General features: G+C 39.8%; 1 protein-coding gene across 4 annotated transcripts in view; it reads right to left on the bottom strand.

Annotated features, from left to right (window-relative positions):
- MYRIP (myosin VIIA and Rab interacting protein) overlaps positions 1-25,152 on the bottom strand; it is a 111,816-nt gene that overhangs the window by 38,841 nt on the left and 47,823 nt on the right. For all 4 annotated transcript variants that reach the window (XM_030971397.1, XM_030971393.1, XM_030971394.1 and 1 more), the window contains exons 2-6: positions 13,110-13,246; positions 11,376-11,459; positions 10,663-10,760; positions 10,272-10,352; positions 8,574-8,723 (exon numbers count right to left, since the gene is read on the bottom strand). In XM_030971397.1, coding sequence (XP_030827257.1) covers positions 8,574-8,723; positions 10,272-10,352; positions 10,663-10,760; positions 11,376-11,459; positions 13,110-13,246 — 550 coding nt within the window. The remainder of the gene's footprint in view (positions 1-8,573; positions 8,724-10,271; positions 10,353-10,662; positions 10,761-11,375; positions 11,460-13,109; positions 13,247-25,152) is intronic.

Genomic DNA, 25,152 nt, shown 5'->3' with positions numbered 1-25,152 from the left:
CACATTACTGTGCTGCATCAGTGCCTCTCTTCCTCACAGAGGTAACAGCCATCTGTAGAGCCATAGGGGATGTCTTTTCCTTGGGGACATTTGTATAGGAAGCAAAACACTGAAAATAAGGGAACAGGGCTTGAGAAGCCTGCCTGGGGGCTGATGCTCCATGTGGTTTCCCTGTGAATGGATGCACGGAGGTACTGGAGGTAAGGCTGGCTACCCTGATAGGCTCTTGGATCGGTTTGCTTTGGAACAAGGGATTTTTACTGACCAAATGAAGGAACCATGTCCCTCAAGCTTTATCAACTGCCTACATGCTTAGACTGCATCAAGATCTCAGGGCAGAAGAACCAAAAGTGACCAGAAAAAGAAAAATACAGGAGTCTAGATACAATTTTCAAAATAAGGCAGCAATGTAGGAACTTTGGTTTTGATTTATAAAGACATGAGATGTCAAGAAAGGAGCTAAAGATACTTGGTCAGGAGTTCTGCTTCCTCAGCAAACAAAAACCCCAACCCATCCACCAAGTGCTATTTTAGATGTATTTGTGTGTTATAAATGACAAGGCTGCCCTGTAAGTTTGCAGTTGGACACTGCTGGTTTCTGCAGCAAATTGGTGCATCAGCAGATGGCACTGCAGCCCCGCAGATCATCTGATCATTTGCTGTGCTCTGCACACATCCCACAGAGGCAGGAGCTGCATGCTGGAGTGCTGGGCAGCGCAGCACAGCTCACAAAATACAGCTGGGGTACTTACATGCATTTCTAGACACTTGAGTTAGATGAGTTCCCCGCCAAATCCTGCCTAGTGGCACCTCCTGTGACATATTTGTTTCAATTACAGGCACACCTTTTGGTGTTTTTTTTTAATTCCTCTTCATGGATTTCTATTGCATAGTTTATAATGTCTGGATGGAGAGTACTCAGCCTTCATTTTTCACTGAACTAGAACTAAAAGGAATCATCTTATTCATTGATGGCCTTCAATAAACTTTTTTTTAAAAAGACAAAGTGGTTTGTGAAGATTAAAGAAGGAGTGAATAAAAATAATCCTATCAATCATCTTCCATTACTTAATAAATACAAATATTCCATTTTCTATCAGTAACAATTTACGAGCGCACTCTTCTGAACACAGAATAAATAAAAGCAAAAGAAGTAACCAAAAGCAAGAACAACTTTATAAACCATTATAAAGAATACTGAGTCTAATGTTGATAATCTATAGATTCTTTACCTTGAACAACTGCCTTATATGTATGCATATTGTTTAGAGAGACAACATGAAGATTTTGCAATAAAAGATGAAAAAGTTTGGGTTTTCACCAAAAGATGAAAAAGAATTCCTCTTTCTCCTAAAGAAAAGCCAAAATGGTAATTCAAAATAGGTCACAAAAGCACCTGATGGGACTTTAGAATTGGATCATGCATGTTTTGCCCCCACTTCCCTCCTATTTCACCCTGCTTCCACCCTTACATTATGCTTCAGTCTGGTGTAACTAGTGAAACAGTAATTTATTCTGCAATTATTTGCAATAGATCAAGGACTGTCCCAGGTCCAGGAGGGACTGGGAACCCCGGCTGCCACAGGGCAGCTGCAGGGTCACCACAGTAGGAGCCCTTGCAGGCACAGGGACCTCAACACCCATGCTGAGGGAGGTACCTCTGGATTTGGGCAGTAGAATCCTGTGCTGGGCAAGCTCTGACCTAAGTGGCAGCTGCTAAGTTGGGCTTTGAGGACTACCCTGTTTATTCAGGGAATCAACCTAGAACTGACACATAAACTCAGATGACTTAAATGCAGCCTTATCGATCCACCTCCTTCCTTGCAAATTCTGCAGCGATGCCTGCCAGTGGTGCAGCAAATCCCCTTCTCAGCTGTGCTCTGTGAATATAATCAATGCACAGACAGAACCAGTTGGTCAGGTAGCAAGTACAGTAGCAATCCCTAAGCATTAACAGCTTATGCATCCTTTGGTAAGAAAACTCCCACACCAGGAAGGAGACAGTATGAGCTTGCAAATGATGCCACTCTGCCACAGCCTATTTATCCTAGAAGTGATTTTTGCTCTGCTCAAATGTATGCAGTTCAGACATCTAGCAGTGGGAGTGAAATACCAAGGGTTTTGAGCATCTGTTCCTTAGTTAATCTTGTATGTGGAAAAGGATCTGTTAACAACCTTCTAAAAAAGGGCAAGAACAGGCAGATTTTCACACTCAATTGAAAGAAAACTCCCTCCTAACCACCCCTTGTGGATATCCCAGCCATCGGGGCAAAGCCTTGAACAGCAGGCTGGGAGAAAGCAAAGATGACTGGTCCCTCTCCTGCAAAAGGCTTAGAACATATGTCCTTCAAGGGTCTGCCCAAGCTGGTTTTTTGTTCACTACTGACAGACATACATCTCCTGGCTGCAATTTATTGTTTCCATCATTCCACTGGCCTCTTAGACATCTGATTCCCTTAAAAGCACAGTTCCTTTAAAAAGACTACAAAAATAATGATTAGTTTATCAGGAATGGGTCTGTCAGCAGGATGAATGCACAGCTGTGTAGTAATATGTAGAGCCACATTTGTGTGCACATTTATTTTGGGTCAGTTCAGATTAGCTGACCTTGATTAACCAAATGGAGAGGAGGGCTGTAAGGGAGAGAGACAAGAGGTTATTCCTCAACAAACCCACTGCTGGTGGGCATGGCAGTAGCTCTACACCATCACCTACAGTGTAAAAAAAAAGGAAAAAAAGCTGGCCCCACATGTGAAAGTGCTACTGCTTTGTTTGCAAGGAATTTGTAAGCTAGTAAGAATGGATATTTCATATTGATCTCAGAATATGAGTATAAACACCCTTTCATTGTACTTCTGAGGTTAACAATTTAGGGGAAGTGCTAGGAGCATAAAATATCATAGTTCGATGGATATAATGAATTTATGTGAGCAAGTCTATAGAAGTTTGCGGAACAGAGGCTACATATACCAATGCAACTGTAATCCATGTGATGTCTTTACAAGGTACCCTTATTCATTTAGCCATTACTGCTCCTCACATGTTCACCCAGAGCCCATTCTTTTTCCTTCCTCCCACACTTTGAATGTTGTATGCCATGTCCTGAAAAAACCTAAACAAATGAAACTAAGAACAAACAGGGAAGACACTTCCCAGTTTGAAGACACTAAGAGCTCAGTTAGCATCCAGTGGTGACAGTATTGCCATTTTACTTGCAGAAGAGAAACAGGAACAGCAAAAGCCAGATCCCTGCTTCTGGTGTAGGACAGGAGGATTTTGCTTTGCTACTAGCATACCTCTCTGGAAGAGTGCTTGTATATAAGAGGTTAGGGGAGGAGGTGAGTTGGTGCCCATGTTTCAGGTCTAACTGCAGCCTTACACATAAACACACCGCTTTTTCAAGTGAATACTCTTCACTAAACACATTATTCTTTTTTCATCAGTCTCTAGGTGTCTCAGTTCCCTGCACAACCTTTCATGTCCTGTTCTGACCCTCATCTACAAAGCTGTGCTCAGCACAGCACTCGCTCATCAGAGAGAATCACTGTATGTCCTACTCAAACACCAGAGGAAGCCTTAAAGTGTTATGTGTTTATTTACTTCTTCCTCTGGCAATATACACCCTGATTTAATCTAAAAATAAAGTAAGGTTTGTCAGGCAGCCCAGCTCTGAGCATCACAGGTTTTAAGTTAGACCTGAAAATTCTGCGAAACCCAGGAATGTATTATGATAGCATCTTTAAACCAAAATGAAGCTGAAAGAACAACATATGAGCTTAATTATTTGGAAAATTACATTATACAATTACCACCCTTCTCTGTCCTTTCTCCTATTCCCTTTCACGCCTTAAAACCTATCTTGGTTGGCTGACAGTAAGCACAATGCAGCTGAATGCAGGTCTGCACAGGCTCGATCATGTACCTGGCATCCAAAACTGTCTTGGAAGTTTGTCAAGTGCATGGATAGTACTGTGAAACCAGAAGTCAGTAATCTTATGCTAGAGATACATCTCAAGAAGAATTACAAACTGAAGCTACAAACAACTTTAAAGGGACAATCCTGTAGTGTTTAGCCTTGCACTGATTATGTAGCAACCTGAGCCATAAAATCTGGCACTAGTTGCTGTGTCATAATCACAGACTAGTTGTATCCTATCCTTCTGCAGCATTGGAAGGAGGGAAATCAACCAGATTACCATGGACAGAGCCTTCTTAATCTGAAATCCAGATTGTTTTTCTAGTGAGATTATAATGTCACAGTGTCACCTGTGGAGTCAGCAGATGCCAGTATCATCTGAAACCTGGAAAGTATTTAGAGAAAGTTTGATCTTCAAATAATAAATATTAATGAAAAAGACACCTTATTTTTAGAACACCAAATGCTTTTCCATCTCAAAATTCACTGTTCTTTCCCATTCTGTGCAGAGAAGATGGTGCTGCAGTTGGCTTCTTTCAAAGGAAACAATACAGCAAATAACCCATTGGGATCCAGCTGATGGACTTCTGGGTAAATGAACACCTGCCTCACTGGAAGTAGGTCCCAGCAATACACACCATGTGACCTTCTGATGCCAGCTCCTGTATAAAAGTTAAAAGCTCCATCTTCTCTCTGACATGACACATTTATTTATTAGATATAAATATGATGCTTCTGATGCAGTCATTGACAAGTAGGAACTGATGTCAGCTGGTACCTACAGTGCTATGCCTCACACATCTGAAATCCCTCTCCCACTATGCTGCATGACTGCTAAACAGAATTCCTTCTCAAAAATGTTTCCTTCAAGCACTTTTGTTTGAGACAAATCTTAAAAGGTACAGAGCACCTACAAAACCTCCAGGGATTTCCAAAGCAGTGCTAAACCTCAAGCTTGTGGAACCTTCCTTTTCTTTAAAACAAATCAAATGGAGGAAAAAAAAAGGAAGAAAAAATGAACAACTTGCAGTACACTGTGGACCTTAAAATTAGCTTAACCAGTATACTTCTGCTTCCCCTGAGATACATCATAATGTGTATTTAATGAAATCCTCCTTTTCCCTATATCCCTAGCTGTTTTATATACTATAAATTATGGATGAGCTTCTGTTTACATATGCAATCTTTTTGCTGTAAAATAAAGACCACTAATACAGCACTTAAAACACACCAGGGTGCCTTCACTCCATCAATGTTTAAATGGGATACAATTTGCCAACTGGTCGTTTGCTCTCTGGCTGGCAGTGATGTATGGCAGGCAAACTGGACTGAGAGAACAGAGAAGCATCCACCCATTGCTCTGCACTCCTCCTGTCCCAACACTGTACAGCCTTTGCTTATTGGTAATGAGAAACAGATGGTGCCATCCATCTCTTTTTATGAGATGAGGAAATAAAATATTCAGCCCTGTTTCACTATTTTTAGCCTGGGCGAAGTTTCTCAGAGAAATCTAAGATGGAAAAAAAAGGAGAAGAGAATGTCTATAGCTACTAGCACACCACAGTACTGCAGTTAAACAATCAATACTATAGTTTGGAAGGGGGAAGTGAGGAACTTTAACTTGTTTAATCACTTTTTCAAAGCAAGTGGTTTTGGATGAGCACGGAAGTAATGCAGGGCTTCCAGAGACCACTGGAAGTTTCTGGCTGATATGGATGAGCTGTACACAAATAGATGTGATAAAAAGAAAAATTTTCTGGCAGGTGAAACCACAAGGTGATATCTGTGTTTATTACAGCACCCCCTGACTCTGTAAGAAGTGACTTTGGTAATAAAAAGCAATGCAACAATAAACATGGGTTTCTAAACACCAGTGTTACAGCATGCAATTGTCGTGTATTTTATATTATTATTTTCATTGTGCTAGCAAAAGCACATATATTATCTTCTGCACAGAAGACAAAAAAAAATTCCTCTAAGGTAAATTTTCAGTTTTAAATGATGAAATTTTGACTGCCTTAAGATTTGCTATCCTTACCTCCCTTTCCCCTGCATGCCTGTCTTTCTGTTAATCATATTTCTTCTTTACTTTGATTTAATCTATCCTGCCTTTGCTAATTTGTTAGCCTGTATAGCCAAGAAATACTTGAACATAGGAAGTTCTAGTTAAATAACCTTTACTGGGAAACAGGTTAACATACCTAACTCTGTCACAGTAATAGTCTCCTTGGATAGCTTTGATAGAAGAAAAATGAAAACTTGTTTTTCTTCTTCCTTCCCTTTGGATTGTTGTGGCTACTGTGTCTGTCCACAAAAACCTAGGTTACACTAGGAACACCTGTGCTAATAAATCTGTTGCAGCAGAGCCCTTGTTAGCTGTGGTGTGTACTAATATTAAAAGGTTGTTATCACTACAGGCAGATCTCTGCCTAAACTAAGTCATCACACACAGATCAATATTAGGATGTATATACAGAAATCAAGAATTTGGAGTTTTTTTGTCAACTTAATGTCATCAGTTAGGAACTAAGAAAACTTAACTTATTGTAGTGGAATTCAAGAAGATTTGCTCTTACAGATTTGTACTCAAGAGCTCCAGGGAGGCAATAAGGAGCTTTGCCTGGAATGGGCATAGGGCCTCTCTGCCAGCTTCTGTAGAAGCTAAGTTTTGTTATGGAAAGAAAAAAAAATTCCAATTCTTTTGGCAGAAAAGCTAACTTTCTTGCACAATACACAGAAGACAAAGTGATGTGGTTTAGTCCTGCAAATCTACCGAGGGATGCATACTTCCCATTTGTCATTGAATGAAAACAAAGTGGAATGGAAAGCAAGCTCAGAAAAGGAATTTGAGTTGTTTCAGCACTGTTGATGCGAATCAAGCAGGCTGTAAGTGCTCTACATTCACTCTGCACAAATTGCCTTTCAGTAGACTTTCCAATGACTTTAATTGTGCTATCTAACAGCCTAAAACAAGTGCAACTATCTTAGCTATGGGAATGACAGGAGCTATACTTACCTTACAAGGGTGTCTGGTCATACTAATAAAAATCTCTTTATTCAGAGCAAAGCAAAAAAAAACATATACACACTTCAAAGGAGAAAAGAAGAAGATAACACAACCCTAGCAAAGCAAAATGCAGAAACTAAATTCATGGGAGAGATGAAAAAACTCACAGCAGATGGCCAAATTCGTTCGCGTTCCTTAAAACACTCTGGGAAGACAACTGGAACAAATGGTAAAAAATGTGGCAAAAGATCCCGTACAAAGAGGTAGCGTCCTTATAAAATACTGTACACATCTGGGTCTCTAGTACTGACTGATGGCTACAGAAGTGCTGAAGTTGTTTGCACCTTAGTGTGACATTTCTGCTTCTCTAGTATTTTTCACAAAGTCTACTATTACTCAAACCAATGAGCCTCCCTCTGGCAAAAAAATCAGGAATAAATTGTTACTTTAGAAGAGAATTTCAAAATGTGTTGAGTTCAAAGTTAACTTTCCAAATGCAGAACAGGCTTCTAGTATAATGACTGAAGGTTTGAACAGCATATTTCTCTGACTCCCGTCCTTAAGAAAGAAAACTCATTTGAGTCAGACACAAAATTAACTCTCTCTCCTGGCCTTTATATTCCACAAACAACTTGTCTAGGAGGGACTGAGAAAAGCACGTAAATGGTGTTCACCCTAACTTGTGATCACTTATTAACAGTGGGACATTACAGGCAGTACCCCTTCATTTTTTAAATAGTTAGAAGACTAGGATGCAAGTCTGTATCTCAGCAATTCTGGCCCACAGTCAATATTCTGGCATAAATCTGTTCTCACTGGGAGTGTAAGTGAACAAACTTAGCTGGGAACTAGGACATAGCCCACGTTCAGTTCTGGTGGTTCTGCTTAGCAGGGGAGAGGTGGTTACTGGAACAGCAGCAGGACACTTGGGAGCAGCAGCTTAAACCCCAGTGTCAAAATGCACTGGAACTAACTCATCTGTCACCATCTTCCCTCTCTGATTGTCAAACTGCTTAAACCAAGCCTACAGCTTATTTTCACTGCTTTTTACTTGCTGCTCTCTTAAAACTGTTACTAATGAAGCTTGTTATATTTTGTTCAGCTTTATAGCAGGAGATAAAGACATTGTGCTGAGAAATAAGTGGAAGGAGGAAACACTCTTTAGTGTAAGACATAAATGGTGCTCTGCAGCTGAGTTTCCTTTTTTTGCTGCTGGTGGTGGCTGTTTTCTGTAAGATGGCAAAGGAGAAAAAGAAACATTACAGAAACCTAACTTTATACAAAAGAAAACATAACAGTCAGCGAAGACTTACATAAAAGTTAAGTGAGCAGAAAAACTGTATTGAGGAATAAATGCTGAGGCATCGAGTCCTGTTAGCATTCAAATCAAGCAGTGAGACTGCTCATATCACAAACTCAGTCCTCCCCAGCACAGTTACCCAAACAACACAATGTCTGTGATGTATCTCCATGGCCCATGGGATGTTAGGAGAGCATGCAACTGAGTGACAGCTTGTCCAGACACAGAATTAATGCTTGCTCTCTGCAAGTCTCTATGTACCATTCCAGGCAGCAAGCATATTTATCTGTGACTGCAATCTTCTGGCTTTGTGCCCCAGAAAGCAGGGATAGCTGTGCAGTGCCACTCACCCACAAGGTGTAGGAGCCCCTGCGGCTCCCTGGGAACGTCAGCATGCTCTGGTCCGAGACAGCGCCGGATGCCAGGCCGCTGCTCCGCGACGGCGGCCATTCCAAGTTGGCCTCTGCCTGCTCGGGTTTGCTCTTCTGCTTCTTTATAATCTGCAGGGTAGGGGAGAAATGGGGTGGGAGGGGACAGAAAAATGCTGCTGGGGAAATACTGTCTAAGCCATAAGGGGAAGATCTAAATGAACCTCCTCTTAAGGCAAGCTCCCCAGGAAAAGCATTTGACTTTCCCTCTGCTCTAGCTCCAGCTCCAGCAGTTACTTCTCATCTGAAGTCCTAGCGCTTGCAAGCACATAAGCAGCGATGCAATATATAACAGTGCCTGTAGGAATACCAGAGGTGAATTACATAAACATAGAAACCTGTTGCTACAGTAACACTTTAGCAGCATCTAAGTGTCAAGTATTTTCTCAGACAAGACTTTTTGCCAAGAAACATAAAATACTAGATATGAGGGGAATTTCAAAGGCTCCCATGACATGCAGACACGTTCTGGTGAGAACAAAGAGGTCTGAGGTCTCTGGACACTATTTTTATTTTTGAAAATCTACACCATCTTAAGACAGAGAGAGCTCATGTCTCCCTACACTGACAGATTATATCCTGCTACACTTCGTTTCCACAACTGAAATATATCTACAGAACATTATTCCATGGCTTAAAAGATCTTGTTAGGCAGCTCTTGAAAAAAACAGTAGCAATTCAAGCTTGGCTGAGAGAGGCTCTGGACTATGAAACACCTGATAAACAGACTTACTTGATAGTCTAACGTCACCCTTAAAAAAGAAGACAGATTATTTTCTGTCTTCTGCTGCTGCTCTTCTGGCTTTTCTTGACAGCATTATAAACAACATGTTCCTTTTCTGGTGTGTGATCCATACACTGTTAAATGCCACAGCCTATACAGAGATGCGGCACCCAGCTTACTTCACATGGAAGGAGACTAACTTAGCAGAGTGGTTACTTCACTGATCACAGGACCTCAACAGCGCTATGTTCACGCTCATCTTGCCTTACTCCGAACTGTCCAGACAAACTCAAGGGGTATTTTTTTCCCACTAACCCTCCACTTTCATTCTGCCAACCATGAGCTTTGCAGGGAGAAGAATGAGCATTACTTAAAAAGCCAGAAAATTCAGACACACCAAGGGTTCTGTAATTTTTGAGTGTCTCTTGCACAGCATCATTAAGAGAATTCTGTGTTAATGATTTTTGTTGTTTTCTTTGAATATGTTGCAGATGCAAGGTTCAGTAGAGGGTATGGTCAGAAGTCATACTTCTTTACACTGGCAAACTATATCTTTTGGGAAATGATGTATATGGTCCAGAGCCATACCTCTTGACATTAGAAAACTCTCTGCCTGTGGGAAAGTGAAATACAGATGTAAAATTCCATCAAGGACTTTCCCTTCCAAGAAAGGGCATCACAAACCTCAGCTCTGAACATGTAGGACATCAGGTCAGGCACTGGATTGATCTTACTTATAAACTGATGTCTGTCAGAATAGCTGATGAAGCCGACACTGTTGTAGTTCATTTACTTTACTTTCTACTTTGGTGTCATTCTTTTTGCTGTTAGCAATGTTTGAGCTCTAAAACATTGTGTTTTGGCCATTAAACATAAGGGAAAAAAGCATGCCATACCTTCTGCACAATGGTTGTGGCCAGTTCTTCTATGAGGTCTTCCTTGTGCTCCTGCAAGTAACAAGCTTCATTCTGCTTGTCCTGCATGAAAACGGATATCTGTATTTGCTAAAATCACGTAAAAACATCCTTCCTACAGAAAATGTATAGACTGGGAAATGGGTAATATGCCCTATTGGCACTGTGGGAAGAAATGACAGGCATTTAAAAGTGCATGTCACCTTCTGGAATGCAATGTGCATCTTGGATACCAGCTCATAAAACCCACGCCCAGCTCCTTAGGTATATCATGAGACAGTCACTACTTCATCATGTTTTCGTTTATACCCTACCCAAATTAAAAGAAACATGATTGTCCTATTTAAATTAATACGTTTTTTGAAAGTGTTACCAGGCTGTCACTGTAGGTCTCTGCCTTAGAAATAGCTTCTTCCACTGCTTCCTCTGCAACACGTAAGGCCACAGCAAGGGTATCCATCATGCTGTGTCCTAGATGAGGAACAAGATAAAACCACCATGTTCTTTATATATGTACATTTTGCATAATGAGTTCCAAAATTCAGACTCATATTCTGGACACATATTCAAATCTTAAATTGTTCATGAAAAAGTTATTTCCTCAATCCATAAATATGCACAGTAAAATAAAAAACACAGAGAAATTTGTTGCAATCTCTAAGTTTCTCCTTAAATGTAAATCTTAGATACAATAAAACATAATATATTTTATGTTGCTTATTTTAGACTGCAGCAAAATGGTTTGGAGGAAATAACTGAAAGAAAATTCATGAAGTTCCTATAAGCAGGAACAACAAAATTTAGGAAAGAGAATGAAAAAAATATATGAGCACAGGAAAGGAAATGGGAGGGAAGTAACAAAACCTGAACATTAAGAAAATCACACTAGAATAGGCATATAGTAAGTGTAACGCTGAAGCAAGATGTCCCAGCATGGTACACAAAAGACTTTTAGTGTCTTGCTGCATGATTCAGCCAAAACATTGTTGGACCTGTGGACAAGACTTCCCAGCACTCTAAGCTACTTGCCCAGTAATTCAAAGTGTAAGGACTACTTTTCAATCAAATGAGATTTTAGCAGCATACCTTCTGTCTGTTGGTAGAAGGTAGAGTCACTGCCACAAATGCTTCCTTCATTCTCAAAGCTTCCTTCATACAAACTTCCTTCTGCTAAAAACAGGACAGAATCATATGTTACTGCAAGAAGTACCCATTAACAACCAAGTCATTATTAGATTAGATATTCACTCAAGATATGGTGGCACTGCGCACAATGAGGGATACCTGGAAAATTCCTCCTAGCTGTTGCTGTTGGATAAATCATGACTGCAGCAGCTTTTGTACAAAACATGACTGCTTTCATATCAAAGACTTCTCATTCATTTTGAATAGAAAGAACTATTACTACAGTAAAAAAGAAAAAAAGAAGCTACCAGGCATAAAACTTACATGGCAGAAGTTAAGTACAGGGAATTTGACTTTACTATGACATTTGGTGTAGAAATAGATTCTACATTTTAAAGGGCAATGCTGTATAAATAAAGCAAAACACAGACACCTATACTACTATTTATCTTCAAAGGGAACAAAAGGTTTACCTAACAGTCACAGGGATAGCAGAAGAAAGTTAGCAATGACATTTAGACTCAAAGGCCTTCCTTAGAAAGGTCTAACCGAGAGTGCACATGCCACTGCAACTCATCATTGCATCGTTCACACTTCCATTCAAGCACCCATTCACTGAGACTATGGTTAAAAAAAGTTGGGAAGCATCCCTGGCCACAGTTTTTACTTTCATTGTCCCACTTGTGCCCTAACTGAAACAAGATTTGCTTGTCCTCACACAAATTTGTTCGCAGTTGTTAAGGAATCTTCTCAAGAAATGTGAATTTTTTACCCAAAAAGGAAAAACACTATTAAATCACAATTTAATAAGTAGGTTGCTTGTTCCTAGAAGCTTTTATGTCAATTTTCATAACAAACACCTAAAATTTCCACTCAGGACTAGATAGTCTACTTACCATCCTATACTTACCATAAAAAGACAAAGGAAGGACTACAGAAAAGTAACAGTCTCTTTACAAATATTGAAAGAATTACAAGAGTAAATTATCTGGTTCAATAAATCCAGTGAAATGCCAAATATTCAGCTAGTTGTGTTCTAAGAAACTTGCTGAATTTACTAGTATAACACCAAGCTCCACTTCTTCAAACCCATTTGCTGACTCCAATCACTCTTCTTATGGGAAGGGGCATTAGAAGAGCATAGTCAGGAGTGAATTGTGTCATCACTTAAAAGGTTGATGCCAATACTTTATCAGTATCTTTTACCTATTTACAAACATCAATACAAAAATAAAATGTGGCCAGTTTCAGATCCTTAAGCATGCAAAACTCTAAGTAAGGAAATGTCAGTTTTGGTCAGCATGGATACTGAATGTATCTCATGTTAATCTAATTTTGCTTCAAACATCACAGAAATGTGCCTGTGGTCAAATTTTGAATGCAAAATGATTTTATCATTCTTTGACTACTCAGAACTGCGAAAAATTTGGGGACAAAACCTAGAATATAAACTGCAATTTACTTTATAGACAGTTCTTCTGTATCAGTGACATAATTAAGATTAAACATTGTTTGAATTCTCTAACAGCTCTCTAGACACCTCATCCTTTTTTCTCTCCACTGAAGTATTTTGCAAACAAGAAAATTGTGTTTAAAAAACTCTCTTGAAATAATCTCAGAATTTCCATTGTCTCAGCTTCTGTGTTGAAGTAGATAAGAATAAATCTTATAAGAAATCAACAAAGCTGTTCTTACCTATTGCATCAGGACAAAGTCCACTTTCCAGTCTATGCTTCCTGTACAAGTTCTTCAGGACCTTGGCACTTCCAAAACACTTAAAGCGGCTTTTGACATTATTATAGTACCAATCCAGAGACTGGGTCCTTAAGAGCCTAAAACAGAAAAATAAACTACGTATTTGGAATGATTCTACAACAAATGTGGGAAAAAATATTTTAGGCCTCAGATCACAAACCTATTAATTTCTGGATACTTTCTTTATTGTATGCACTTTGCAAGTGTCTGGTATTCTACAGCAAGGAAAAAACCCATTTACTTATGATTAAGCCATAAGTAAATATCTTTTTCACATCACTCAAGGGTTTATTTGGTTTTGATACTATCAGACGAGGTTGTCTCCCCTTCTACATTATAATGCTCACACTACAGCCTCTTATAAAATACAATCAAGCCTTGAAACATCACAGGGCTTAAAAACAGCCTTCATTTACAGAGATTTATAGATAACGTAAGAACACAAGCCCGTCAATGTGCCACAAAACCCCTCCATTTACATAAAAATACATCACTGCTTTTATCGGGAGAAAACAATAGAGCAGACAAAGCCTAATGGAGGACCTCAGAGCAGAATGAGCCCAGTTTGCCTTCTCACTTTCCACAGGAAGCATCACTGACAATAGTAATTCATCTTAACAGACTTGTCCCAGAGCTCAGACACTTTATAAAGCCATGAGATACTGGCAGGCTCTGTATTGTTTCCAGTGTGGCATGTGGCAACTTGCTCCACCTGTTCCTCCAGCAGTGCATGGAGAGAACCTGTGCCACATCCCCAGGCAAAAACAATCTCAAGTGACCGCAGGGTAACCCACTGCAGACCTGTTTCCTACCGAGGGTGTCACTGGGGGGGATCCTAGGGTTCCACCGATAAATTAAAGCTGATTTATTCTTAACAGCAGATTTAGGAGAACAAAAGGCTAAAGTCAGTGCTCAGTGTCAATATATGAACCCCTAAAGAAATTGTGTCACCACCAGGAGGGCCAGACTCTCAGCATTTCCAGACTTCAACATATATAGATGATTTAACCCCATTTTTTAAACCCAGGGCCATGTTGAAATACAAAATAAAATTACAGTCTCATTGTCACCTTTACATTTTCCTTCAGGGACTCTGAACTCTTCTTTGTAAAGTGCAAGGCAAGAGACAATGCACAATTTTTGTTTTGTCACCTACTGACAGACTAGAAATGTAGTTCTTAATCAGCACCACCAAACCTCAGGAGATTCTCAGTAACTGAGCCTGGGGGTTCAACTACGTGTTTCCAGTCTGAATTCTGACTTTTAAGATAAAAATGAACATCCACTTCATGAAAAGCAGACCATCATGATATAGTCCACTTGTCTGTCATCACCAGAAAGTGCTTAGTAGCAAACGCCAGCAGTGGGAAATTAAAAATTAAAAAATCACTGAAGCCTATCGTATTCAAACTGTGAACCCTTAATGTTTCATTAGCTGCTCTACAGAAGACAACTAAAGAAAAAAGCTCATAATGGAACAGAAGTCTATTTTTTCTGCATTCTGTCTCAGCAATTAGATGCAGGAGAGATGTTTACAGATAATATAAGAATATTAGCCCTTTAATATCTATTTGCACAGTTATATCCCAGGCCTAACTATGGTTCCCAGGAGGCTGATTAGTTCCAATATTCACCATTCTACAAATATTACTAACATGTGACACAGGCAAAAATTTTTTTTTTTTTTTTTTTTGGAAAACATCCTTACATGTGGTGCAGAAATGACTCTGATGAAACACAAGTATCCAGAGCACAAACAATGGGAAGGATGCCTTGGTCTATCTCTGAAATATAGGGTTTTTGAATTCCCATAATGTTGCCACCGAGAAATTTGCAATGATGCCTGTCTAAAACCTGAACCACTGACCAAAGCTTCGCTGCTGGTGCAGTGATGAATCTGAATGGACGAAAATTCTCTTCCAAACCTGCAATTCTTTGGCGTTTTGAGAACCTGCCTCCTTTGTGGGTAGGAAACAATGGCTCTCATGTAAACTACATCAGAATACTGTCTTCTACTTGCTGAATTTCATTCACTTTTGTCCACTGAGTTTCTACAGAACGTGTCAGGGTAAGATTTCAGTCAATAGCACAATCATTACGAAGGATAAAACAGCATGACTGGGTTGGAACTGGCTTAGCAGGAGCTCTTGACCAGAAAGGATGCTCTTCTGCCCAGTAAATGCAGTGTTCTCCAAGCTGTCCACAAAAAAGTATTGCAGCACCAACACCACTAGGGGACTCACAGCACTGGGAGTCCTCAAATGCATTGTTTTAGGGCTTTGAAGATCCTTACTAACTCCCTCAGCACGTTTACCAAGTAACCTCAGCTGCACCAGCTCGAAATGCTAAACTTGTCATCTTGGAAGCCAAACAGACCCAGTTCTTATTATTCAGACAGAGTGATGAAATTAAAAAAAAAAGAGAGAGAGTCACCTATCTTTGAATGCTCTGTGAGTTAGGGTAGCCAGTTATAAATGCTGACCCGGCAGCTTGGGAAAACAAAAGATGTGATTTATTGCAAGCTTGCTTCCTCATCTTTTTCCCTGTGTCACCATGTTTTTCTGGGTTTGACCAATACTTCTTGTATAAAAGCAGAAAGCTAACAGCACTGGTTTCTTGACGAGGTGAGAATGCTTTGCAACTTAAAACAGGATTTTTATTTCTAATGATAAAAATTTCTGTATGTGAACTTTAGAAGAGTCAAAAGGATAGAGATTATATATCTCAAAGCAACCATGAAAGGAGATGCTTGCCTCTTTGTACTAGTTAATCTGGTGTAAACACAAGGATTTTTTTTTTTTTGGGTTTCCTCATTGCTGCAGGATTAACACTTTGTGAGTAATCTAATCATTTCATGCTTCTCTCCTATGAGCTGGAGAGCTACCAACACTCCAAATCTATGCCTAGGTCCTGAACATGTTTTATAACAGATTACAATGCCTCCTCTAAAGCTTTTCAGCCTCTTAACTTTCAAATAAGTCACAATGTCCCTACTGATTCCTCCTACGGAGAAAGGATTTGGAGAAGAGAGAACTTCTCTTATAGATACTAAAATAAAGGACTCACTCAAAAGAGGAATAAGAGCATTTTCACCTCGTTTCAAAATCCTTTAATGCTGACCTATATTTTAAAGCTGTTTCCTGCAAAAGCGGTCCATGAGTCCAGAATAATGAAAGTCTATGACAGTGCTAGCATTAAATTGTTGGAATGAAACACTTCCCTTATTAGCCTTAACAGAAAGTATGCAAGTTCTCTCTGTGAAATAAAAAATTCACACTTAAAGGATATTATTTGTCTGAATTTAAAGAAGCAGGACTGGTTGAAGCCATTTTTCGCTCTTTCTGTGCAACAAAGACCATTCTGTCTTTATTGAAAAATAGCTTTAAACACTAAGGACATTATTTATGTTATATAATATTGCCACGGATTTGAGTTGCATTTTGAAGTGCTTTTGGCAGAGGAAAATACTGTGATTTTAAAATTCTGTCTTATTAGAAAGTGTGAAAGCCAGGAAAATGCTTCTGATTTAACATTAAAACTTGAACAAGTATTATAAAGCCCGTCCTGTTTTTAGTGCTACAATGTCTTTGTCTTAATCAAGCAGCACCATGAGAAGGGATAAACCCATTAAAATCTTTACAATTTTTTTTCAGTACACTTCTCACCTGAAGCACCCAAATAGTAAAATTCTAGCCTTTCCTTCAGGAAAAAAAGTACACCAGCTGTGTTGGGAAGCAGGGACATGAGCCACCTCCCTCATTATTAGTGATGACCAGAAGACAATCACATGAAAGACATCACTCACACACTACTCAAAAGATAGGAAATTCTTTAGTGTCTGATTTACTACTTTAATTTTTTTTTCTTCTAAAAAGTTGAGAGGTTTTACTTGGTCTGAAGGCAATATAAAGCTTCTGCAAATACTTTTCTCTAAAAGGTAGCACCAATTTAATATGTATGACCTTAATCTCTATTCATAATACAAAGAAGTATTTTACAACAACATTTTTCCATGTTTCCATTTTCCCATGAACTCTCTGAGAAGTTTCCCCCACAAGATGAACTAGTCACTTACTGAGCTGCAGTCTAGTTTCTCTAAGTCAGGACGTGCTTCCTGAAATCTTACAAACACTACATTTCAGGATGAACACATAATCACTTGGATTTTCCTTGCTACTGACTTTCACTGGATAACAAAGCCTCCTTTTTTAGTTTTTCATACCTGTCTTAAGAGATCTTCCATAGTTTTGTGCTGACACTCAGGCCAGTAAACTATTCTAGTCCCTCAAATGCCATCCTGTGTTTCTCCTACTGTGCCCATGACCTACTCTACAACACCCAGCCTCAGGTCACTCGAGATCTGCATTCAGCAAGTGATTAGTTTCACTCAGGAATGGAGCTGCTTTACAGTTCTTGGACCTTTTTACTTCTGCAGATGTGACAATTTTTTAAAATTAAGAAAATTTAAAAAGCCAATCAAACCCCTCTCTGAAATACAGCACTATGCATGGGTCAGAGCTGCTGCTCTCTGGGAAGGCTTCAAAGCACAACACAACCACATCAAACTTAAGAAATATTAGAAATGCAAATTGTCAGCAGAAGAGTAACATCAATGTTCAGTTTGCACTTTTTGAAAGCATTCCCTGGGCTCACTGAACTGCCTGGAGGCTCAGACAGGAGTAAAGTGATGGAGGAGGGGGAGTTGTAGCCAAGAGAAGACTGACTACTGAGCTCTGTCAGAGCTGGGACACTGGTGGACATGACTACTCCAGAGCAGCCCTGCTCAGCCAGATGCTGGGCTGGAGAAAGAGCCATGCTGCAGTTAAACATTCCTGCCTTTAACCCCGATGTTCCCCCATGGATGGGTGACAGCTGCTGCAGGACTGACATCCTTGAAGCCTCGGTCCCTCCTGGGGAGCTGCACGTCCATCTCCCCCTGGCTGCAGTAGCGCCACGTTATGCATCAGTGGCTGGGGAACTCCAGCTAATACAGACTAAGCTGTGACAGGCATGCTGCCTGTCACAGCCCCTGCCACGGGCTCTCTCCCTGTACTGACTCACACGCAATATGAAGCTCAAGGCCTTTGTTTCCATTTCCCAGCACAAAGTGGCCCCAACCTGGTGCCCCAAGGAACAATTAAGATTTAACCTGTCACTTCTTATTTACTAGTTTTGGAGTAAAATTGCTTCAAACTCAACATCCTGAACTATTGTTTTCCTGCCAATAGCAATATTTGCTTTTTCCTTTGGGCTGATACTTCAGAGCTTGTAACGTACTGCTCGTTATAAATTGTTGAATTAAAGGCTTTCAGTTTCTTTCAGTTTCAATGAAATCAAACCTACTTCCAGGTTCACCTTCATTTCCCTCAGGATGAATCATTATAACACATGAATATCCTACCAATGCTCAGTTTTTTAAAAATCAGACTTAAAGCCCCACATATATTGAGAAAGTTCAGCACCCTGAAGTCCTAAACAGGAACTTTGGCCAAGCTCATGTTATTTCAAGAGGGCACTTCCCTAATTGTTTTGCATCTATCCCCTACTCATGAAAGGCAGTTATTCACACAGGAAAAACAGTTCCTAATCATTTATCCAAGCAGACCATTGTTAACTCTTTGTGACACTTCCTTCCCAAGCCTTAAGTTGAAATCCAATTTATTTTCTTCTTGATGGCATTCTTCAGGTCACCCATCTCTCAAGAAGTGCCGTTCCAGAAAATTTCTTACTCCAATTATCCACAGCAGAGGGCTGCACACAGATTACACAGAGACAGGTCAAAGTACAGCACACTGAGCCATGCAGGTGTGTCACAGGAAAGGCCACAGCAGGGCACAATGAATTCACTGCTGTGCAGTCAGCAAAATCCAAGTAACAGCAGAGGGCAGACTGTCTTGAGTCAAAGCACCTACCCCAGAATGAAAACTGTTTACCCCACTGAAAACATCATCTGTCTATCTCACAAGGGGAACAGAACAATTGTCCATGTCCCTGGCAGTGAAATCAAGACTTTCCTGTGCAGCAGACATGAACCTGGCCCAGTAAGTGCACTGCAGGCTACAGCTGGTTAATTATTCATAGAACTCAACCACCAGGACTGTACCACAGAGGGCATTTCCTAAAAAACCACATCCTCCTAACCATTGAGAAGTTTGCTGCTCCAGTTGGGTTTTTAAATTTCAACGTGGAGCAACACACAGGAAATAACAAATTAAGGTTAGCAGAGAGGAAACAAAGATTTGTTTACAAAAGACAGCAGTATGTGCAACCCTCAAATTGGTCACTGTCTTCCTTACCTTTGAAATCAGCAGTCAAGAAGTTGGATGAGGGAAACAGAGTAGGTTTTACACAGAAAACCTACATATACTTCATGAATAAAAGAAAGTCAAAAACTTGTAACAAGTTCACCTAATGCTGGTTATTGAGGGAAGTATTAAAACCTCTACCACCCTGGCCCTTTAAACCAAATCTCAATGCCTTTCCAAAGGGATATGACAAGGATTGCTCACAGCAGCATGTGCCAAAGTGCAGGAATCACTTGCTGTGTTATGAAAGCAGGCCACAGTAAGTGATTGCTGGTTCATAAAAATAAGATACTGAGTCATAGTAGCTCAAATAAAAGGCTCACCTAGCCTTGTACGCTGTGTCTGGCCACTGGAAATTACATGGAAGTGATAAGTCTCTCCTGTAAGCAGAGACTCTGCCTTCAGCACACTCAGCACTGGTCAGTTCAGGAGTCTGTGCTTGACATTACAACAACCAAAGCTTCAAAACACACATATGGATGGACTTACAGATTTGGCTATAAATTTGGACATAAATTTGGCTATACTTCACCTGAATCTAGGCATACTTCTGGCCCACTCAAAGCTCTCTGACAATCAGAGCCTGCAGTTACTTGCCATATAGGGATGCTTTGCTTTTCTTCACTTGAACATCTACCTCCTAATTCCCTGGAAGCCCCATACATGCCCTGACATGAGATGCTGCAGCAAAGCTTTGTAACACTAGCATGCAAAACTGGGGAGAAAGCTTCAGCGAAAATACAGGCATTGTAGAACAGCTGAGGAAAACCAGCAAGTATTGTGCTGGCTTCCAAACGAGTTAAAGTTTGTGTAGAATCGCATTTCCCTCTACTGAGTAACATTTCAAAACTCACTAAAAAAGCAGAAATATCTTGAATATGTGGTATGCAAAATCCACTAACCCCTTCTCCATTCACAGATGTTTCTCTGTACCACTGGTTTTTGACTTATATGCCCAATGGTAGACTGATCTAATCTACTCTATGTTAAAATAAACCATGAGATTGCTGATCCTAAACACATCACTCAATTATTGGACAGTAATCAGAATGTAAAAATCAGGAGTCAAGCATGTGCCTCTAAAAGCCTTTTTGAAAACTAGAATGGAGAAGATACATTTCCCCTCTTTTAAAAAAATCATAGACTTAGCCCATGTTTTATTAAACAAAAGAAAAAAAGAGAAAGATTGATTGATATTTGTAATCTTTGTGCTAGTCTTTCCTCCAGTAGGAAAACAGTCACAAGAGTAGAACCTGTCAGCATTTAACTAAGCTATTTTGCCCTGTATTTTCCCTGTGAGGCTGTAGGTCAAGTTTCCCTGGCTCACAAATAAATGTGTATTTGACATATTAACATGACCTACTGCTCACAGAAAGCATGTTTTGTTTTAGGGTAACCCAAATGAAATACAGATTTTGCAGCAGTTATTAAAGTCAATTTTTAAAAAGAAGAGGGTTTTCAAACCCAGTGGTTCACTGTAATTTCGCTGACTATAAACTCCAGGGGTGACAATATGATTGTGGAGAGCTAACAACAGTTACAACAGTGACCTAAGAAGGGGAAGGACCTCTCCTCAGGCATCTACCAGCAGTAAAAGAAGTAAGAGGCCACATCCAATACAGCTCCTGACATTATCTCAGCATGAGCTAATAAAAGTTTGCCATAACAACATGCTTATAAGGATGTTTGCCATGTCTTACAGCCATTAGTGAATGTTCTTTCCCCATTTTTGCCCTGTAAAGTGAGCCTCAGTTAACTGATATTTATTTATTCAGAGCTGACTTGTGAACTGTAAAGTTCAAAAGGCTGCATTGCAGGGGAGCTTGCAGAGAGCTTGCAGTACAAGTTACTGCTGCTTTCACGCCACTCTGGCAGAGCCCTAGGCCATAAAAGCAATGGGATCACATTGGTGTTCACCTTGCCCCCAAACATTATGAGCTATACCTCTATCACTCCCAGCAGATACAGGCAGCCTGTTTGTAATGACTGCTGATGCTGCAGAGCTCCTCAGCCATCCACCAATGTTTTACTATCCTAATGCTGAAAGGTTTTCTTAACATTTAAGCTGAACCTTCCTTGTTTCTATTTAAACAAGACAGTTTAAGATGTTTGCTCTTTTCCTTTCTCCTTAAAAAAAAAAAAAAAGGCTAATGAATCCTGTTTCATCCCAGATCATGTTTTCTAGTCATCTGATCATTCCCACTGTTTCTCCCCCTGGGATGAGTAAGAAAATACCCAAGTGGTCTGTATGGTTCTTTAAACACAGACCCAGAACAGATATTCTGAGGCCACACCAGCACTGTTTCATGAACACCAAATGTAACTGCACAGCACAGTCCCAGTGGATGACATCCCACACTGAGAACACCAGATATGCCACCCGGATCCTGAATCTGGGCTACACAATGCCCTGAGTCACTCATCCCTCAAAGTCCTGCTGAGACTACAGCTACAGAAATTGCCAACTCTTTAGAAAGAGCTGGTCAAACTAAGTGAAGGCTATTTTCAATCCCCCTTTTCTTTAAACCTGTAGTTAGGTGGATGATGCTTTCTTAAATGAGGTTTAAAGTGTCTCTCACTGGCACTCAGTTGTTAGCACCTTGTTACTGATCAGCAAATGACATTACCACATAAGAGAGCCATGAAGCCCGTCCTTCAAAAGGAGCCTTATGGTCATATCCTAACTCTACCAACTCCACCTGCACAAAAAGCCCAGTTCTCTTCATCTGACTCTGGCTTTCACTTCTGGGTTGGTGTGTAATAATCCCCAGATGCTACTGCCAGCCACTGTAGATCATTCAGTGGCCAAAACCAGTCTGTAGTCCTCATCACCACAGGTGTAAACGCAAAGAGAGAACTTGCCCCCTTCTTTTCTCAGCCCTTCTAGGTGTTTCATTCAATGCCTGGAAATTTCTTCCTCACCACACTGCCAAGTATTTCCCTCTTAAGCCTTTCATTAAAATGCAGATCTTTGCACAGCTCACTAATACTACCTGTCAACCCAGATGAAAATTAAGTAAGTAACCACTGGATATTTGAAACTGAATGGAAACAAGTCCAAACCACTCTGTAAAAGCTGGAACACTCAGATATTGCACAAATGAAACAGTCCACATGTTCACTTCAAAGTGCTTTTTTCAGGAGTCATTCCTGACATTTGTATATGATCCATGGAATTTATGCATGATGCAAAAATCATAAAAATCAAAAATATTACCTCTTTTCTTCCCCCTTAAGGGAATTGTTGAAGAATTGTTTCTTCCCCCTTAAGTAATTTCACTCAGAAATTTAATTTAATGTAAAATTTTTGGTTTGTTTCTTTTTTCCCCCATCTTTATTTGCAATAAAAAACATTTTCAATATCGCAGTATTTTTCAAAGGAAATGAATTTTATATCCTGGCCATCTGGCACCAGATATTTTCCTAGGCAAATCATAAGAATTAATCAATACTGCATCATTAGTGAATTTATGACACTCCCAGGCACACAACATGTTAAAGCAAAATGCAAATAAACATGAATCAAAACAAGTTATTACAGCTACACTGAACACACATATATTGGCTGTCCCTGTCTTATTTGTTTCTACTTGCTACAATGCATCAGTCTAATTTTTATTTCAGATTTCTGAAAGAAGACACACAGAAAGAACAAAAATCCACACTGACAGTACCTCAAAATGAATACATCCTGCTGCTTTTCTTAAGAAACAACAACAGCAACAGATACTCATAAATTCTCAATTGGAGAGACATTCATTTCCTGCTGTGCTATTACTACAAATTTCTCCTTTGCACCTACCTACTGAAGTGAACAAAAATTCATACGGAAACCTTATGTAAATAAACTTCTGAATGCAGAGAGCAACATCAACACACCCTCAGGAACATCTGCTCATTGAACTTTACATTTATGCTACTGAAACAAAAGTTATTTATAGTCAAAATACAACTGAATATAAATGGCTAAGAATAAATGCACCATTCACCCACATGAGAAATGTTTTCCATAACCACAGCAGATACCAAATGAAACTACAGAGCATAAAGGCACTTTGATTAGTTACTCAAATTACCTAAGTGAAGGCTTTTCTTGCTGTAAACTTCATTTTTAATCCACAGATTCTTGAAAAACAGGTGAAGAACATTAAAAGTAAGGTCGATGAAGCATAAAAATTTTCACAAACGAGATACAAACTCTGCCCCATCAGAAAAAAATACCAGAGGATAAACCATGCAAATTAATTCTGTAATCCTGATTAGAAAAATACGCAGCGCTTTTAATATAGAGCTCAAGAACACCAAAAAGATAACAATCCTCTGCTTGAAGGTCTGTTTCTGTTCTTGTATTTGGAGAAAGCTGTGAACAAACAGCTGTGAAATGCCAGCAAAGATGAGAAGATTCATCACCATGCAAAATCAAAGAGAAAACAGGGCTCATTGCAAGATTATTTAGGGAAGAAAGAAAGAAGGATAAAAAAAGTGAAAAATAATTTAAAAAATATTTTGCTGGGGAGCAAAGAGATGCAATTTCAGTTCCTATCTTTTGTACTGGTGACCTCACCCCACAAGCCCAACTTCTGCTGGAGTAAACTGCACTGCTTTTTTCCAGGAGCTGTGCACACAGTGACTCCACCACCCCTCTGTGAGATGACACTCTTGTTGCTTTGCAGCTCCACAAGCCACAGAAGAGCTTCAGGAACACACTGGAGGCACTGCTGTGCTATCCAGCAGGAGCATGACACTTCCAAATCCTCCCATGCAGGTCCCTAGCTGGGAGGTGTAAGGAAAGTATTTCCTTGCTACCCACCCTCCTGTTGGGGTAGGAGGGAGAATTAGATGGAGTGATGTTGCACCCACGACAGCAACTATCCAGAGAAGATTCAGGTGTTTATCCAGCAGTTCAAGCAAGGAGATTTCCTTGAATTATAGTGAAAAATGGGCAGAAGTAGAATAACTGGTCAGCCCAAGGAGGTGGGCTCAGTCAGTCACTGCACCTCAGCAGCTCCTCCCAAACGGAACAAGGGCAACCCACCAGAGAGTATCTGCTCCTGTGCAAGGGTACTCTACTGCTGTGAGCATACCAAGTACCTTGAATGTGCCTCCTAAGTTACTTACCACTCCATTTCTGCTTTTCTATCTGTTGTGCTACTTCTGCATGGAGCTCACTGATTAAGCCTTTAAAACACCCAGGGCATGACTGCTGGGATTTTTTTTTCTTTTATAATAATTTCTTTTCAAACCAACTCCACAGTCACAGTCATTTAAAATGGTGAGGTTTTCTGGGCTGCACAGAAAATATTTTTAGTTAGAAGCTTTATTGTGCAAGCTGTCTAGCAGTCTGACAAAAGCTAAATTCCAGCTTACAGCTGAAAACCGTAGGAAAAATTCCAAAGCCTATATAAATTATACAAATGAGACTTTAATCCCAGCTGGCCTTACTAACAGGGGCTCTACATCTGGGCACACATACAAATGTACTTCTCATATGGATTTTCGGTTACTTGAATAATGAAAAATGAAAAAAAAAAAAACCAAACTCAACCCAAATCTCTGTTTTTATAAATGCTTGTATCAGAGAAATAAAAAAACCAAGCACAAATTAGCCAGACTGTCAGAGAAACACATCTCTGAAAAAACTTCTCAAAGCTGGTCCTGCTTCTGGGTAAAATTGATCA

This window comes from Camarhynchus parvulus, chromosome 2 (genome assembly GCF_901933205.1).
Source record: "Camarhynchus parvulus chromosome 2, STF_HiC, whole genome shotgun sequence".
Lineage (NCBI taxonomy): Eukaryota > Metazoa > Chordata > Aves > Passeriformes > Thraupidae > Camarhynchus > Camarhynchus parvulus.
Note: the sequence above shows the minus strand (reverse complement) of the source record. Positions and strands in the feature narration are given on the sequence as shown.